The 19,741-nt window shown below is 47.7% G+C and overlaps 1 protein-coding gene across 1 annotated transcript in view; it reads left to right on the forward strand.

Annotated features, from left to right (window-relative positions):
• The window catches only part of RNF43 (ring finger protein 43), a 64,175-nt gene that overhangs the window by 38,074 nt on the left and 6,360 nt on the right, over positions 1-19,741 (forward strand). Inside the window, exons 3-8 of the mRNA XM_056865581.1 lie at positions 3,923-3,997; positions 6,490-6,621; positions 10,518-10,619; positions 13,259-13,414; positions 14,796-14,898; positions 16,138-17,622. Coding sequence (XP_056721559.1) covers positions 3,923-3,997; positions 6,490-6,621; positions 10,518-10,619; positions 13,259-13,414; positions 14,796-14,898; positions 16,138-17,622 — 2,053 coding nt within the window. The remainder of the gene's footprint in view (positions 1-3,922; positions 3,998-6,489; positions 6,622-10,517; positions 10,620-13,258; positions 13,415-14,795; positions 14,899-16,137; positions 17,623-19,741) is intronic.

Consider the following 19,741-nt stretch of genomic DNA (forward strand, 5'->3'; position numbering starts at 1 on the left):
CCAAAGGGGAGGGGACTGGGGAGCCCAAAAAGCTCCTTGGCTGGAGAGAGAGAGACAGAGAGAAACAAGGGGCAGGCGGCACTGTTCCCTCCCAGGCGTTGAACACACTGCAGTGTCAAAGCAGGACTGCTTCCTCTGCTTCTTTTGCCATGCATTAGTTGCCGTGGGGCTCAGCCCAATCATGCAGCGAGGAGGAGGACAGTCAATCCTGCAAACAAACCAAGCCGCCTTAACCGGAGTCACCCTGCCCAGCGACCTGAAATGCTTTCGATCCACGAGAGGTCCGGGGTTGAATCTGGGACTTTCTATGTGCCAAGTGTGTGTCCCCCACTGAGGTCTGCCCCCTTCCCTAAAAGTCACCGCACTCCGTTCCTGCAGTGGCAGGGAGTATCTGCCGGGAAGTTGGCAACCCTAGTCTGATCCAGCATGGCCTTTCTTATGTTCTTAAGAGCAGCTTCTAGCAGGCTTGAGTCTCTCTCTCTCCCCCCTGTTTTGATTTCCAATTGATTTCTGTTTGGACCCAATCCCGGCAGCTCCAGCAGCAGAAAAAATACAGGGCTGACAAGTAGGGTTGCCAACCTCCAGGTGGCTTTTGCACTTATAAGTATTCTTTGCTCCTGTACTGATTTCCTAATCTCTTGATACTAGTCCAGTGGTGTCTATTTTCTCCCCCAACCTCCAGGTGGTGGCAGGAGATCTCCTGCTAGATGCATGTGGTGTGGCTTGAGCACTTACTTCTTTTTCTTTTTGCATTTCCCTTCCACTTTTCCTTCTGTATCCCATAATGAAAAAATAAAATAGAAAATGGCTGCTTTGGCAATTGGACTGTATGGCATTGGTTTCATATCTATGATTGCTGGCCTCCCCAACCCCCTCACCATCACAGTATTTTAATCCCATCTGCTCGCCTAGTTAAACCTTTTTACAATTAGAGGCGCCAAAGTAGTTTTAGGATTGGTTTTAGACTTTTGTGTGTGTAAAGTGCCGTAAAGTTGCAGCCGATTTATGGCGACCCCTTTTGGGGTTTTCATGGCAAGAGACTAACAGAGGTGGTTTGCCAGTGCCTTCCTCTGCACAGCAACCCTGGTATTCCTTGGTGGTCTCCCATCCAAATACTAACCAGGGCTGACCCTGCTTAGCTTCTAAGATCTGACAAGATCAGGCTAGCCTGGGCCATCCAGGTCAGGGTAGACTTTTAGGGCTATTTTAAATGCTGTTTTAAAAGGTTTTATCAATTAAATGGGTTTTATTCCCCTGTAAGCCGCTCTGAGCCCGGTCTTGGCCAGGGAGAGTGGGGTATTAAATTGAAACAATAAATAAAGTAATGAATCAAAGTCCCTCCCCAAACCCCGTCCTCCTCAGGCTCCGCCCCAAAACCTCCCACCGCTGGCGATGAGGGACCTGGCCTTCCTACTGGCAAGCAGTGGCTACAGCAGGCCAGCTGAGTTGGCTTTTGGGTTCCATCCAGGAGAGCTAGGGTTGCCAACTACCAGATAATTACAATCCAAAAAAGGCACCTCCGTGCCAATACCAATAGGTTAAGAAAAACTGCAACGGTGTCTCCAAATACAAAAGTAGCAAAAAATTCTTATTAGTGCTTACACATGAATGACAATAACAGAACAGAATTTCCCAAAAAGCATCTCTTTTGGGACTGTACCACACCATGGACTGTATGAAGAGATAAAAGAATATATATCTTGAAGAATATAGCATTTATTGCTTAAAATCAACACTGTATATATTGTACATATCTCTTCACGTTTGTGTGTATACCTTTCACTTTGTTCTGTTATTGTCATTCATGTGTAAGAACTACCAGGTAATACCTGGAGATTGCCTGCTATTATAACTGATCTCCAGCCGATAGAGATCAGTTCACCTGGAGAAAATGGCTGCTTTGGCCATTGGACTCTAAGGCATTGAAGTCCCTCCCTTCCCCAAACCCCCCCTCCTCAGGCTCCGTCCCAGAAACCTCCCGCTGGTTGAGACCTGGCAACCCTAAGGGGAGCGGATGGATGGATCTGTCCCATAGGGCTCCGGGCCAGGGTGTTTTCCTGAACAAGCCCTACAGGAGCAGTGCGGGAAGAGGAAACCTTCCATTTGTTCCTGTGAAGTTGCCCAACAGCCCTTCTGAGTGGGCTGTGCCCCTTGTCATTAGTGCCAGAGGGGTGCCAATTAGGAAGAAAGTCGATCCCTTTGACATGTGATGGTGGAGGAGGAGAGTTTTACGGATACCGTGGACCGCCAAAAAGACAAAATCAGGGGGTTCCAGGTCAAATCCAGCCTGAACTCTCCCTAGGAGCTAAAATGACTCAACGGAGGCTATTTGAAGAAGTGAGCTGCGGCTCACGAAAGCTCATACCCTGCCAGAAATTTCGTTAAAGGGCCTACTGGACTCTTGCTCTTTTAAACCAAGACCATGGGCGAAGATGCACGGGCATGTTTGCCTTGGATTTGCTGCTTTCTAAATGCACCTTTCCCCCAGCCAAATTCTCAAAAATCAAAAATAAGCCCCCAGGCAGACTTTTGAGAATTTAGATGGGGGAAATGTGTATCTAGAGAGCGGCAAATCCAAGGCAAAACCTCCCATGCGTTTTCGCCCTATCATACTTTGGTCACTGGAAGACAAGAGTCACTGGGAAAGACAATAATGCTAGGGAAAGTGGAAGGCAGCAGGAAAAGAGGAAGACTCAACATGAGATGGATGGACTCAATCAAGGAAGACACGGCCCTCAGTTTGCAAGGCCTGAGCAAGGCTGTTAATGAGTGGACGTTTAGGAGGTCATTAATTCGTAGGGTCACCATGAATCGGAAGCGACTTGACGGCACTTAAACAGCCACACACTATTTGATACCCAGATTCTAGGGCCAGCACCTCCAGAACCCTACAAAATCCCTCCCCCCAGGCCCTGATTCCTCAGGCTCCGAAATATCACTGTAATTGATAGCCAGAAATCATGCACTTGAGTAATATTAGGATACAACCCAGTCTTGTAACATCTCCAGCATTTCAATGAGAGAAACATCTGCTTTACTCTCCCGTCGAAACACACAAAAACTGAAAAATCTATCACTTTGTGCCATGAGCTATTTAGGTGTTTAAAAAACAACAGCAGATAATCATTTGAATACATTGTATCCCTTTTCATTGTTTTATTGCCATTTCCCGTTTTGGACGAAGCTTTCATTTCACAGTTCTCCACCATTTTTGTTTTTTTATGGGAATGGAGTCCCACAAACTAAGTAAATACATTGATTAGAGCAGGAGAGGAGAATTGGAGTGGGGGACAGCAGATGACCTTATGGATGGACAGAAGGAGAAAGAGTATGAGATGAAGACCACAAGAAAGGTGATCTAGTAAAGAAGGAAGACTGAGAACTAGCAACGTGAGGCTGATGCAGAGGTTAAGTGGGGCTGCGGCCGGCATAGGCTGCAGAACTGCAGAAGAGGGACCAGCAGGATACACGTGTGCTCGTGAAAACGTCCCTTTTGTTATAATATAACTTAATAATATAATAGAGAGAATACAATTAGGTGTTGTGTGGCATTTTAATATAACGCCTATGATATACACACGATATTATATCACAATAGATAATGTAATAGATAATAGATAAGGTAATAGACAATAGATAATGTGATCTGTATTACTGATAAGTCTGAATCCATATTCAGTCTTTCCCGTCCCACCCCCTATGGTTTACCTGTATTTTATACCTTGTATGTGTAAAAAGCTTTAAGAATAATAGAAGCTAAGATCAGATGACTGCAGATCGTAGACTCGCCCTGAATAAGGGCAGAATATGGTCATCTCAGTGTTGTATCAAGTACGAGTGTTGTGTATTTTGTTATGTGTAGTGTTGAAAATAATAATGAAAACTTTTTTAAAAAACCTTCCCTTTTGTTCTGTTTGGACAGGCCAAACTGGCAGGGGAGAGAGGGGCACGGGCCGTCCTCTTCGACATCACCGATGACCAGGGTGCTGCTGACCAGGTAACTAGACCCCTTCTTTATTTTAGCGATGTTCTGTAAAATAATTAATTTGACTGGTTTTATCCCCACCCCCCACCCCGCCGCCTGTTGCATCCTGTGAACTGGGATATTTATTGACTTATTAGCTATGAGGATGAGCGTAACCAATTTTTGCAGACCATATTATGCTGTTTCCCAGGAAGAGAAATTAGTCATATTATTGCAGGACAGAGAGAAACACATTACTTCTCAAACTGCAAGATTTGCTGCCACCATCATGAAGCATAAAAAGATGACGGGACATGCTGACCATAATATCTCTGACCCATAATTGCTCTACTCTGGGTCATTTGTCATTTTTTATTTGTCTCTGAATCGTATGATCTTTCCTTCCTATTATATTTTAATGATGAATTTGTATTTGCATTTGAATATTTTATGGGGAATGTTTAATTTTTTTAACCTATGTTAAATTATGTTACTTTTTTTTTAATGTTCTTGATTTTATTTTGGCGGAATTTCCACCTTAGTCTATATTATTGCTATGGCTTTTTTTTTTTTTTTTGCTAATGCAATAAAGACTTGATGATGATGATGATGATGACTTATTATAGGAACCTCCTTACAGAGAGGGTCAGACAGGCAATCAGGGAGTTTGTCACACAGGCACAGGCTTGTGTAGATATAACAGTTTATCGAGATAAAGCCCTGGTGACAGGGAGAGGACATGGATGTTGCACGGGAAATGGCTGTGGTGTGGGCAGGACCGGGAAAGCCGGCAGTTTCCCAACCATGTGCCAGCCAGCCAGCCAGGCCGTGCTGTGATTTCCCCCCCCCCCCGAAACTTTGGAGCAAAGCAGGTTTGGGACAGACTGGAGAACAACGTGATAGGTGCACAAACGCTCCACAGTGCTGTGGGCAAGCAGCGGAAAATCAGCTTCTCAGCGGCCTTGAACTTGGGGCAAATAATCCACGTGGACACACCCAGATGTCCTGGAGTTTGGCTAAGAGACTTGGGTCTAGTTGATCCACAGGAGAAGACATTCCTGTGCATTTTTTAAAAAACTGTTGTTTACGATGCTGCTAGCAATGGTGATATTGGTTGTGGAGACTGGATATCTGCTTTGGGTTTACATGGACTCTAGCTATCTAAAATATGTTTTATGATAACAGGCCTTTGCTTTGGGTTTATGTGGACTCTCGCTATCTAAAATATGCTATATGACACAGGTCTTGGCTATTCATAAACCACCCTTAGACTTTTTAAATACAAAAATAGTTGCGATGCCTCTGTAGGGGGAGGAAGGTGCCTTGTGCGCGCTCAGAGGCGTTGGTTTCAAGGACCCGGAGAACATCCTGACGGGATGCATCCCATTTCAGTTCATAGGGAGGGTGTCCCATTTGGATCTCTGCCTCAACTACCCAAAGGATTTGGGGCCATCAGGGACAAAAAGCGCTACACAGTCCTCGTCGCACCGTCACAACTAAGCCATTTTTGCAGGTGTCTGTCAGTGGCTATGAGAAACTGCATGGGGTAACACCGTGGCGGAAGGGACATCAACCCAGGTCCTCAGTGGATTCACATTGAAATGCTATTCTATTGCCCTTCTTGCAGGGGAGGAGCCAAGGCCCAGTTGAAACTGATTCCAGAAAACCTCTTGTCCCTCATACCCAACTCTTTCATTTGCTTTGTTTTCCAGTCTCTGCACCCCTAGGCCTTGTTTATTGAGACCCTTGCTGTCGGACTTGAGTTGCTTTTTCAGATTTTGTAACCCGCCTTGTGTCTTGGTGAGAAAGGCGAGCTATCAATGAAGTCGCTGATCAGAATAATTCCCTAGCCTCCAATGGCACATTCTGCTTCTGAGGTTGTCTCACCACACTTAAAAAAGGATATTGCAGAGCTTGAGAAGGTGCAGAAAAGAGCAACCAAAATAGAGTGCTAGAGCAACTGCCCTATGAGGAGCGGTTAAAACGCTCAGGGCTGTTTAGCTCAGAAAGAAGTCAGTTAAGGGGAGACATGATAGAGGTCTATAAAATTACGTATGGTCTGGAGAGAGTGGACAGGGAGAAGCTTTTCTCCCTCTCTCATAATACTAGAGCGTGGGGTCATCTTCTGAAGCTGGAGTGAGAGATTCAAAACAGATTAAAGGAAGTATTTCTTCACACAACGCATAGTTAAATTGTGGAACTCCCTGCCCCAGGATGTGGTGATGGCTGCCAACGTGGAAGGCTTTAAGAGGGGAGTAGACATGTTAATGGAGGAGAGGGGTATTCATGGCTACTAGTAAAAATGGATACCAGTAATGATGCATATCTATTCTCTCCAGGATCAGAGGAGCATGCCTATTATATTGGGTGCTGTGAAACACAGGCAGGATGGTGCTGCTGCAGTTGTCTTGTTTGGGGGCTTCTTAGAGGCACCTGGTTGGCCACTGTGTGAACGGACTGCTGGACTTGATGGGCCTTGGTCTGATCCAGCAGGGCTTTTCTTATGTTCTTATGTCTCTCCACAGCTGAAGGAACCCAGAGGGCTCAGTCACCCCGTGGTTCTCATCTGGGGCCATGATGCCGAGCTGCTGATGGGGGTGGTTAACAATAACCGAGAAGCCCATGTGAAGATTGAGGTGAAGGAGATGCCAGCTTGGGTGAGTGTTTAGCCCAGAGTCTCAATGTGTTGCCAAAACACTTGTGAAGATCAGTGCATTTCTATCCCTGACCTGGGATACATTTTCTTATTTATGTATCTCCGCCTTTCTGCTCAGTCAGGGCTACTAACAATTAAAAGCAGAACATTATTAAACACATCATAAAACCAACTACAACCAAAAGTGAAATACATATATAAAAACACAGCACTAGGGCAGGAAAGAGGGGTCACTCAGGGAACGCTAGACATAGGGTTGCCAGGTCCCTCTTCTCCACCGGCAGGAGGTTTTTGGGGCGGAGCCTGAGGAGGGCGAGGTTTGGGAAGGGGAGGAACTTCAATGCTACAGAGTCCAATTGCCAAAGCGGCCATTTCCTCCAGGTGAACTGATCTCTTTCGGCTGGAGATCAGTTGTAATAGCAGGAGATCTCCTGCTACGACCTGGAGGTTTAGCAAAATAACAGCGGAAATGGCTCACAAATCACAGTATAGCAAGTTATACTTCCAAAGTCTATTGACTGCAAACTAATGTGATCATACAGGTAACAAACAAAACATACAATTCATCAATTTTGTGCAAATGTATACATCAGTCAACTACAATTAGTACAATTAATATATTCCCAAACATCATATGCTGGGATTGTGTCCAAATCCATACACACAGCTCCTTGAGACAGACGGGTGAGTAATTCCCGATCTCCACCGAGTGTAATCCACAGTGCAGGACTTCAACAATGGATGAAAATGTGGTTTATGACTCCATCAAAGGGTTTGGGAGATACATATATAATATGTATTGTTTGTTGCATGATCTCTTCCTTTATATAATTGTGTATATTCCTGATACATTGATGTAAATGATCATTCTTGGTAGTGAACCCCAAAGAAGATATTTCCGAAACAGGATGAATACCGGATCCCTGTCCTTTCGATGGGTTCATAAACCACGTTTTCGTCCATTGTTGAAGTCCTGCACCATGGATTACACTATGTGGAGATCGGGAATTACTCACCCGTCTGTCTCAAGGAACTGTGTGTATGGATTTGGACATAATAATCCCAGCATATGATGTTTGGGAATATACCAATTGTACCAATGGTAGTTGACTGATGCATACATTTGCACAAAATTGATGAATTGTATGTTTTGTATGTTACCTGTATGATCACATTAGTTTGCAGTCAATAGACTCTGGAAGTATAACTTGCTATATTGTGATTTGTGAGCCATTTCTGCTGTTATTTTGCTAGACTTCCCCTTAGAGCAGGCCAATCCATTGCTTGTGTTTGCACTACCTGGAGGTTGGCAACCCTAGCTGGGGGAGAAAATACATGTCTAAGTTTTCTCCAAAGGGGCTAAAAGCAGTGGGGGGGGGGGATCCTTTGTCAGTGAGAAAACAGCAGGGGAGGAAAGGGTTAGCAGCTCTCTCTCTTCATGCCATTCTCCTTCTCGGTAAACAATCTGGGAGGGTAGGCTGCATTTACAAAGAAAGAAAATGTTTTTTTTTTTAAATAAAACAGAACATGTAGCGGAGCCTCTTTGATAAAGTTCTTTAATGCTTTGACTTGTGCTCTGGATCCAGTTTCCGCTTGGCTTTTCATCTCTTGCTTCATGGGCTTACTGATGCCTTTAATCTCTCCCTTTCTGCTGGCCCCTTTCCTTCTCTATTTAAACGAGGGTTGCCAGCTCTGGGTTGAAAATAGCCTGGAGATTTTGGGAGTGGAGCCTGAGGAGGGGGGGTTTGGAGAGGGGAGGGACTTCAATGCCATAGAGTCCAATGGCCGAAACGGCCATTTTCTCCAGGGGAACTGATCTCTATCACTTGGAGATCAGTTGTCATAGCGGGAGATCTCCAGCCACCTCCTGGATGATGGCAACCCTAATTTAAATGGGCGATTCTGCAGTTATTTTGAAAATGGTTCTACCCTCTCATTATCACCCCCTTCCTCTCCTTCCGTCTTGCTTTAAGCGTCAGGCCCTCTGGCAGACTTAAGGTCCTGACATCTAATTCTTAGATTCTTATCAAACTGCCTTTCACCTGTTTCACGACAGAAATTGTGCTCGCTTGGATCTCCCAGGATCTTCTTAAAGCTAAAATCACCCCATTCTTATTTTGCTCTGTCTTTTTTAAAATGGACTTTCAGTTGTTCTTTTGCTCACTGAACCATTTGCCCTGTTCTTTCTCGAGGATGATCCTGTCTCAGTGTACATTTTCTACAACTAGATTTGAGTCCAGTAGCATCTTAGAGACCAACAAGATTTGGGGCGGGGGGGATGAGCTTTCGAGAGTCAAAGTTCCCCTCATCAGCACTTTGACTCTCAAAAACTCATACCCCAAAAACCTCGTTGGTCTTTAAGGTTCTACTAGACTCAAATGAGCCCCGTGGTGCAGAGTGGTAAGCTGCAGTACTTCAGTCTAAGCTCTGCTCACGACCTGAGTTCAATCCCGATGGAAGTTGTTTTCAGGTAGCCGGCTCAAGGTTGACTCCGCCTTCCATCCTTCCGAGGTCGGGGGTAAAGGGAAGATGACTGGGGAAGGCACTGGCAAACCACCCCATAAATAAAGTCTGCCTAGTAAACGTCAAGATGTGACGTCACTCCATGCGTCAGGAGTGACCCGGTGCTTGCACAGGGGACCTTTACTTTACTTAGACTCAAATCTAGCTGGTCTACTGCAGACTGACTTTGCTACCCTAGGAAACAAACTTTTTTTTTGTTCAAGTTACTCTTCATAGGTGTTTTTTCCCTCCTCCATCTTTTCCATTTTCTGTTGATATCCTCCAAGTTTTGGTTTGTCTACTATTTATACCTGTAAATAATAGGATCATAGAGTTGGAAGGGACCACCAGGGTCATCTACTTCAACTAGGGCTTTATTGTTACCTATGTGTGTAATTTTGCTGGTGCTTTTATTTTGAATTGCCAAAACTTTCCAGTAGCACTAATAGCCTGCTTTTGACTACGACCTCGAGGTAGTAGCTGGAGATCTCCCGCTATTACAACTGATCTCCAGACGAGAGAGATCAGTTCACCTGGAGAAAATGGCTGCTTTGGCAATTGGACTCTATGGCATTGAAGTCCCTCCCCTCCCCAAACCCCACCCTCCTCAGGCTCTGCCCCAAAACCTCCCACCGATAGCGAAGAGGGACATGGCAACCCTAAGTTCAACCCCCTGCACAATGCAGGAAATTCCAAACTTCCTCCCCCCCACACACACACTCCCAGTGACCCCTACTCCATGCCCAGAAGATGGCCAAGATGCCCTCCCTCTCATCATCTGCCTAATGTCATAGAATCAGCATTGCTGACAGATGGCCATCTAATCTCTTCTTCAAAACCTCCAGGCTTACCACCTCCCGAGGTAGCCTGTCCCACTGAGGAACTGCTCTAACTATTAGAAAATTCTTCCTAATGTCTAGACGGAAACTCTTTTGATTTAATTTCAACCCGTTGGTTCTGGCCCGTGGAAACGCAAGGGGAGCACAAGGCGACCTCTGACGGTCGGGAAAGGCATGCGTTATCAAAAGGAAGCCCCCAAGCAGTTGACGGGGGTGACCATGGGGAAACTGCCCTGCATAAATGGCCCTAGCTATTCTACCTAAATGTAACCTTCCTTTTCCTCCTCCTTTGCCATTTGAATATTGCTGAGCTGTGTTTCCCTCCTTCTGGTGTCTAAACAAAAAATATATCTCGGCTTTGTCTTTTTCTGCTCAGCTTGTTGCTAAATCCCACCTGTGATTAATAATGAACAAAGTCCTACAATGTAATGAAAGGAACGCAAAAAAAACTGGGTCAGAACTATGTCGTCCCAGATGGGGGACGTCCCCTCCCCCCCCAAAAAACGGCGGCTTCAAGCATTTTTTTGTCTCCTAACCTCTTGTCTCTCTCCAACAGCCGAACTATGATGTCTGGATACTCCTCACTGTGGTGAGCACCGTCATGGTCATTGTTTCGATCTTCATCGTGCGCTCTTGGTGCAAGCCGAGCAATGTTCAGGTAGGAAATTATCAGAGGACCCTTCAGTTCCATACGGCCTCGGCCTCATCTCAGTAGCCCTTCCTTACATCGATAGTTCCAGCGGCAGACTGGCCCATTAATTTATTTTATTTGTATTTATTTTATTTCATTTTTACCCCACCCTCTCCAGCCCAAAGGCCGGGCTCAGGGCAGCTTTCAAAACCATAGAATCTTAAAGTTGGAAGGGACCACCAGAGTCATCTAGTCCAACCCCCTGCACAGTGCAGGAAATTCACAACTACCTCCCCCACACAACCTCAGTGACCCCTACTCCATGCCCAGAAGATGGCCAAGATGCCCTAACTCTCATCATCGGCTTAAGGTCAAAGCATCAGCATTGCCGACAGGTGGCCATCTAGCCTCTGCTTAAAAATCTCCACTGCCCACCACCTCCCGAGGAAGCCTGTTCCACTAAGAAACTGCTCGAACAGTTAGAAAGTTCTTCCTAATGTCTAGACGGAAACCCTTTTGATTTAATTTCAACCCGTTGGTTCTGGTCCGACCTTCTGGAGCAGCAGAAAACAACTCGGCACCCTCCTCTATATGACAGCCCTTCTCTATATGACAGAAATCCAGAATAATAAAATCAATAAAGCATTAAAGTATAATTTAAATACATTTTAAAAATAACCCAATCGGTTCAATAAATAGGGGGAATAATACTCCCCCGATGACGCTAAAATCACAGAAATAGCTGTCTGCGGCTTGATGGAGCTAACCATCCCCCCCCCCAGAATGGGGGGAAGGGCTCAGCAGTGGGGGAGGGGAGAAAAACTAGGGAGGCCAGTATTTATAGGGAGAACTATTGCTAGCCTGAACCATAAGCCTTAACCATCAGCTCATAGGGACAGTCCCAGTAGCCATGAGCAATGGGAGCAGCGTGAGAGTGGCTCCTCCTGGACAGTGCCAGTGCCGTCGCAGCCAAGCAGGCCCTGCATCACTGCCAGCTTGCTCCCGGTCACTTTAACTTCCCTTCTCCGACGGCAGAGGTCTTTCACATCACCTACTTGCCTATTCCCTTTAACTGGAGATGCCGGGGATTGAACCTGGGACCTTCTGCATGCCAAGCAGATGCTCTACCACTGAGCCACAGCCCCTCCCTTCTGCATGCCGAGCAGATGCTTGGCCACTGAGCCACAGTCCCTGGGGAAAACCCTGGGAAAGTGATTATGAATGCATGAGGCTGTCTTCTATTGAATCAGACCTTTAGCCCATCAGTCAGTATTGTCTACTCAGACTGGCAGCGGCTCTCTGGGGGTCTCAGGCAGAGGTCTTTCACATCCCCTGTTGCCTGGTCCTTTTCACTGGAGATGCCAGGGGATTGAACCGGGGCCCTTCTGCATGCCAAGCAGATGTTCTACCACTGAGTCCACTCCCCTACTTGGAAAGAGTATGGAGTCGTGTGGAAGTTCTCAAAAGATGCCGGACATGCGGAAGCAGCCTGAGATACTAATTTTTGCATAAATCCTGGCATTCTGGGCACAATGTGAGACGGGATGGGACGACGAAGGGTGGGCTGTTCCAAATACTAGCAGCAACTAGGCAAGGGTTGGCCGGCTGCTTCTTCCAACCCTGGTGTGCTGAAGGAAATGCAAAATCCACGGGCCCTGAAGTCAGCCGTGCAGCCTGGCAACAACTGAACACATGAAGCTGCCTTATACTGAATCAGACCCACAAATTTCAAAATGAGTTGACTTTTCTCCTGAGACATTATAAATCATTAAAGAGCTGGGAAGGTTTGTCCAGTGATCCTTATTTAACATCCATTACATTCTCTAGTTTTTGACGGGCCTTTTCAAGAGCCCAATTTAACGCCTTTCCGTCAGCTATGCTCAGCGGGAGATTTCCTTTCCTTTCCTTAGAAGCTCCTTGATCCACTGATCTTGAGCAGCGTAAATCTAATGTTTGAGGGGTATAAGGACTGAAATAAATCTCGCCACTGACAATGTAGCCTTGGGATCCCTGTCACTTAGTAAAAAAAGGCATTATGTCAGAGACAGAGGCATTAGATTTATATGCTAAAAGGGGAGAGATATAATGTGATCAAGGTCCTCATCAGGGGGAGATTTCAGCATATACCTGTAGAGGACAGATTATGTCCCTGTAATTTTAATTCAGTTGAGTCAATTATACATATTTTATTACACTGTAAATTTTATCGGGAGGTTAGAAATAAGCTGGTTTTACCTGTGTTGTCTAGAAATGTTAGCCATTCGGATGATTTTATTGTTAAATTTTAATTAGAAGATAAAGATGCTTTTATCTCTTATTCAGTGGCAAAGTTCTGTTATGTAGCCAGTAAGATACGGAAGTCCTCAGTAAGGGTTTTAAAATTTTAAATTTTGTAGTGATACTTGCTGGTCAAATGACTGTAAATAAACTGAACTGAACTGAACCCACGGTCCATCAAAGTCGGTATTGTCTACTCAGACTGGCAGCGGCCCTCCAGGGTCTCAGGCAGGGGTCTTTCACATCACCTACCTGCCTAGTCCCTTTAACTGGAGATGCCGGAGATCGAACCTGGGACCTTCTGCATGCCAAGCAGATGCTCTACCACTGAGCCACAGCCCCTTCCCTGCCTCCACTGTAGGCCCTTTAACTTTCCCGCCTTTCCGCAGACTAATGTACAGGAAGAGACCCTGCGAGCAATCAACCGGTTGGCCACCCGGAGGTATCATGCCCGCTGTCGGCAAGCCCCCACGGGGGATTCTGCCAGCACCTGCAGCTCTGCCCCGGTCTGCGCCATCTGCCTGGAGGAGTTCAGTGAGGGCCAGGTAAGCATGCCTTCTGCTTGCAATGAAGGACCATGCCGGATTGGCCTGCGGGCTCCTTGTGAGCTCTCCCATCTGATTGCATCGGAGTGGTGGTGGGGGGAACAGGAGGCCCGGATCTCCATCAGTGACAAACTGGTTTCGGCATTTCTGCCTGCGGAGAAACCCCACCTAGTGGCTTCCTTTGGCTAGGCCAAGCACGTGTGCAGACAGACAATTTAGTAGGAGTCAGATCCTGGCGGTTCACCCGCTCCAAGCACGAATCCCTTTCGATTTGGTTCCTCCATGTCCGAGCCTCCTTAAATCAGAAAGCAGAACCAGTTCACCTGGGGAGGGGAAATATCACCTGCATATACGCACCTTTTGAAAAGCGACTACAGTTAAAACCTGATGTGTGCATACCAGGGTTGCCAACCTCCAGGTTCTAGCTGGAGATCTCCTGCTATTGCAACTGATCTCCAGCCAATAGAGATCAGTTCCCCTGGAGAAAATGGCCACTTTGGCAATTGGACTCTATGGCATTGAAGTCCCTCCCCAAACCCCACCCTCCTCAGGCTCCATCCCAAAAACCTCCCGTCAGTGGCATTTGACTCCCTGCCCCTTGAAACGCTGCTTTGTAATTGGCTGTAGTGCTTACCGTGCGAGAAAAATCCCCGCCTGGAGGAAACCCAAGTGCCATGAAAAAAAAAACATTTAAAAAAACAGAGCTCTCTAAAAGAAACAGGGGGGGGACCCAAGCCTTGTTTTTTTAAACCCTTTCTTCTGCTCAGAAAGAACTCCCAGGAAGCAGGAAGCATTTGAATCCCCGCCCCTTGACACACTGCTTTGTAATTGGCTGTAGTGCTTTCTGTGAGAGAAACGTCACTCCCTCAAGCTTTCGTGTCCTGCGCTTTGCTTTTTGCATGGTGATTTCACCCGGGATGATCTCAGGAGAGATCAAAGAATTAGGTTAATAGAGGAACAGGAAGTCCCAGTATTTGTGCGGGCTGGCCGCAAGGTTATTTCTAATGGTGGAAAACTCATGCATAACTCCAAGGAACAACTGAGACAGACCAGGGGCGAACATGAGTGAAAGTACCCATGCAAAAACAACCCATCTCTCAGTCTGGCCTACCTCGCAGGGTTATTGTGGAGATAACACGGAAGAGGGGAGAATGCACCGCCTTGACCCGGTCACTGTCTCTGTCAGACTCACCTACTTCATGGGGTTGTGAGGGTATAACGGAGGATGGGGGGAAATGTTGTAAACCGCTTGGAGTCCCCATTGGGAAGAAAAGTGGTGTATAAATAAATCAGTCAATAAAGAAATAAAATTGGAACCGTCCCGCATCTGTCACGCTTGAATCCGCCCCACCACCTCCCACCATCTTGCCTTTCCTTCCAGGAACTGCGGATCATCACCTGCTTCCATGAGTTCCATCGGTGGTGCGTCGATCCCTGGCTCCAGCAGCACCAAACGTGTCCTCTGTGCATGTTCAACATCATGGGTAAGTAGGGTTGCCAACCTCCAGGTAATTAATCAAGAGAAGCTACAAGTGCTAAATAGGAGGTTGAATTCAAACAAAGTAGCACAAAAACAAAAAGCCAAACTAAGGCACATAAATACTCAAATGAGAAATTGCTAACAAAGTGTATTGAAACAACCATGAGGTAAACAACCACAGTTGACAAAAAATGGGTACAAGACCAACAGGTCAATTATCACAATGTATAATAAACGCAAAGCGTTTAGTATTACAAAAGCAACGGAATAATAAAGATGCAATGGGCTTCCGGTAAAATTCCCATTTCAGAACGATTTTTTCAAGCTTCCAAGTCTTCCAAGCTGGAGAGCTCCTGTTATTACAACTGATCTCCAGCCAATAGAGATTGGTTTACCTGGAGAAAATGGCCATTTTGGCAATTGGACTCTATGGCATTGAAGTCCCTCCCCTCCCCAAACCCCACCCTCCTCAGGCTCTGCCCCCAAAAAGACTCCCGCTAATGGAGAGGGGGGACCTGGCAGCCCTATGGGTAAGAATGGGGCAGCAGGAAGGGCAGCCTTTATGACTGTCATTTTGTTTTCCCCAGGAGCTTTTTTGAGGAGAGGCTGGGAGATGGCCTGCCATGGGCCCAGTGGGCAACGGCACTTGGCTCTCCATTGGGCCTCAGGGTTGCCAGCTGAGGTAGGGTTGCCAGCTCTGGGTTGGGAAATACCTGAAGAACTGAGGGGTGGAGCCTGGGGAGGGAGGGGTTTGGGGAGGGGAGGGACCTCAGCAGGGTATAATTCCACACAGCCCACCCGCCAAAATGGCCACTTTCTCCAGGGGAACTGACCAATTCAGATGAGGACCATAGTGTGTGTGTGGAGGAAAGAGACCTCTGCGTCCTTCACCCCATACCACGTTCCCAAGCTGAATTGGGCCCTGCAGTGCTTGGGGAAATAAGTTCCTTGTAGCTGCCGCCTGACTGTAGGGGAGGCAAGTCATGTCAGAAGAACCCTGACCCAACTTGCGGACAACGTCTTGTCTAGGTCGGACCTTGGATTGACTGACAAAGTGAACTTTGACTGACGAAAGCTTATACCCTGGAAAATTTTGTCAGTCTCTAAGGTGCTACTGGACTCATTTTTGTTTGTTTGTTTTTCTTTCTGCTGCTACAGACTAACACAGATACTCACCTGAAACTATATTCATGGAATAGTATTAATGGGTCTCTGATCAAAGCGGGTTCTTCCTTTTTTCTAGATCAAGATCCCTCTGCTTTACCCCTGCGTTCCCGAGAGGACGTCCGTCAGCCAGGGCCTGGGCAAAGGCCCCGTTTCTTCCGGCAACACCCGGGGCGTGCCTTGTACCACTTCCCACAGACTCTACCCCCGGTGCCCCCCAGGAACTGTCACGAACACCCTTTCTTCCACTCCCCACGTCTTTCCCAGTCAGGTTTCGGGACGATGCATTACCTGCGCTACGGGCCGACGGGCTCGGAGCCTTGGTGCGCTCACCAGTCACCTCTCGCCCAAAGACTATTGGTTTCCCAACCCCACGAGGCTCTGCTGTGTGAGCAGGCCCCTGCCCCTCACAGGCCCTGCCTGCTTCAACGCCAGCCCCCCTGCCGAGGAGGGCTGAGGCCTCCCCTCTCCGACAGGCTCAATCGTGCCGTTCCTCCCCACAGAGGGATCCGCCATGGGAGGCATCATCACCACAGCAGTGGCTCAGGGGAGAGTTACCTCACGGAGCCCAGCGGGTACCTTCCCGACGGCCCCGGCAGCGACACCAGTTCGGGTCCTTGCCACGGCTCGTCCAGCGACTCCATGTTGAATTGCACTGATGTCAGCCTTCAGGCCATCCATGGCAGCTGCTCCACTTTCCGCAGCTCCTTGAGCAGCGATTACGACCCTTTCGCCTTCTGCGGTACGGAGACGCCGGCCATGGAGAATGGGCAGGAGCTGCCTCCTTCTTGGAGGGACCCGCGGCCCAGGCCCCAGTTGGCGGACACGGCGGGGGAGGGCAGGGAGCAGCTGGCCAGTAACCATGTCCACTACCACCACCACCATCACAGGCACCACCATTATGGACGGAGCCCCCCGGACTGTCTGAGGGGCAGGCCGAGCCACGAGCCCGTTCAACGCAAGGCCAAATACCCCAGGGCCAAGGTCGGGTTGCTTAGCGCCCAGGCGCACAAAAGAACTGAGACGGTACGCCTGCCAGAGAGCGGCTCAGACTCCCAGGAGGCGACTCTGCTCGGGCAGCCTTCTTGTTTGCCTCAAGGACACATGCCCTCTTTGCCCGACAGGTTGGACTTCGCTGCAGCGGCCGGCGGGCAAGCAGGAGCCGGCGGGCCGCAGACCTCTCAGCAACCCTGCTTGCAGCTTCATCCCGGCAGGAGGAAATGGAAACACCCGCTTGTCTCCTCCCAGTCCCCTTTGCCAGAGAATCCCAGCGTGCCCCCAGACTGCGGCGCTCCCACTCGCTGTGGCCCCGGCTCTGAGAACGGCTGCCCCTCAAAGATTCAGCCTCTAGTGGCCAGCAGTTCCTCCGCACATCGTTTTCCAGGTTGTCAGCAGGTTTCAAAGAGCTTCGCTCCACATTCCGGTGGCGAGCCTCAGGAGCAGGGGAACAGGACGGGGGAACAGGACTGCGGATCTACGCTTCTGGCGGAAGGTTCGGGGACCAACACCGCAAGGAACCATCTCAGTTTTTACCTCAGCTGCCAAATTCCACAACACCATCAGGGTAAGCCTCAGCTGCTAGGGTCCATTGACAATCTAATGTGAATCTTTATGGCTTCCTCTGGTCACGTGTGCGCATGGTGTAGACTTTGGGGGAGGCTTGGGGGCATATCCGTACCAAGAACCGTTAGTGGTTTTATAGTGCATTAGCTCTTTCGAAAAGATTCAGAGATTTGGCTTAGTTATGCTTCATGTTCTTGATCTCAGGTATGTGTCATTCTACAGCAAAAACACATTTCCCATTCACCATTGCTCACGTCTTTTCTGTAAGATGATGATTATTATTATTACTATTTTCGTTTATACACCACCCTCCCCTGGTGAACTGGGCGCAGGGCGGCTTACAATAATTGATTATACACATAAATACAAAATACAAATTAAAACAATGTAACCCGGGGTATAGAACCCCGTGGCGCAGTGTGTTAAGCTGCAGTACTGCAGTCCAAGCTCTACTCACAATCTGAGTTCGATCGCGACGGACGTCAGTTTCAGGTAGCTGGCTCAAGGTTGACTCAGCCTTCCTGAGGTTGGTCAAATGAGTACCTAGCTTGCTTGGGGGTAAAGTGTAGACGACTGGGGAAGGCACTGGCAAACCACCCCGTAAACATAGTCTGCCTAGTAAACGTCGGGATGCGACGTCACCCTATGGGTCAGTAATAACATTTGCACAGGGGACTACCTTTACCTTTTAACCCAGGTGTATCAAACCCATTTGTTATGAGGGCCAGATATGACATAAATGTTACTTGGTCGGGCAGGGCCATGTGTACCACAACATTTAATGCTAGATACCGGCGAGACAAATTTTATATAAGACACAGGCAAAGCCAATTAATGATATTATTTTTACTTGAAAATACAAACATGCTTAAAACTATTACACTCTTACAGTATTTTCTTTTTTTTTTAACAGTCTTTGATAATTGACATCTCGTAATGGTGGGGGCTGCCTCAGAGAGCCCACAGCAGACTCACCATCCTGGATCAATACTGGGGGTGGGGGTGGCTGCCTCAGCTAGTGAGGCTGCAGTGGGCTCGCCAGCTCAGATCGAGACGGGGGGGTGGTGCCTCAGCTGGCGAGCTTGCAGTGGGCTCGCCAACCCAGATCAGGAGCAGGGTAGTGGTGGCTGCCTCGGCTGGCTTGTGGGCCGGATAAGAGCTCTCGAGGGGCCGGATTTGGCCCGTGGGCCGTATGTTTGACACCCCTGATCTGACCAATCTAAAAACAGCACTTTAATAAGCCTATACAGATGGCACCTAAGCACTTCACCTCGGAAGGATGTCATAAAAGAGGATGGGTGTGTATCGGTGCCTACCGTTGATGTCACTGCAATCTGTGCGGGAAAAGAAAGGATGTAGACAGACTGATATAGGGACAGGAAAACACAACCAGGAAAAAGGGAGGACAGAAGGGCTAAAGGTAAAGGGGACGAAAGCAATAAGGGGTAAATGGGTAGGGAGGCAAGATGTAATACCGTTGCCGCCCTCAACCATAGGCCTGGCGGAACATCTCCGATCTGTTCAGAGCACATCAGAGCATTTGTGCATTTGAAAGCTGGCACCAGGGTCCATACTAACTGCATGGTTTCAAACTTGCAAATTCCGTTCAAATGTTTACAAGAAGATGTGGCCCAATGGGAAGGGGCTGTTGCTCCAGTGGCAGACATCTGCTTGGCATGCAGAAGGTCCCAGGTTCGATCCCCGGCATCTCCAGTTAAAGGGACTAGGCGAGTAGGTGATGTGAAAGACCCCTGCCTGAGACCCTGGAGAGCTGCTGCTGGTCTGAGTAGACAATACCGACTTTGATGGACCCAGGGTCTGATTCAATATAAGGCAGCCTCATGTGTTCATGTGTGTTCAACTGCAGTAGAGACACAATTGTTACACAGGAAGTGGCTCAAATTAATTGAAGTTGGAAAGAAATTTCTCCTGGGATATACTGGGCAGAAAAACATCTAAAGCAGCCATTGAGTGGGACTTTCACTCTAAATATAAATTATAGATGTGGGTTCTGGTGGATTGAAAGTTGGCCTTGGATCTGAGAGATCAGATTTCAGCTCCGACCTCTGTACAGACCCACTGACTGGCTTTGGTCAAGTCACGACAACTTCAGTTTTCCA

The sequence above is a fragment of the Euleptes europaea genome, chromosome 19 (genome assembly GCF_029931775.1).
Source record: "Euleptes europaea isolate rEulEur1 chromosome 19, rEulEur1.hap1, whole genome shotgun sequence".
NCBI lineage: Eukaryota > Metazoa > Chordata > Lepidosauria > Squamata > Sphaerodactylidae > Euleptes > Euleptes europaea.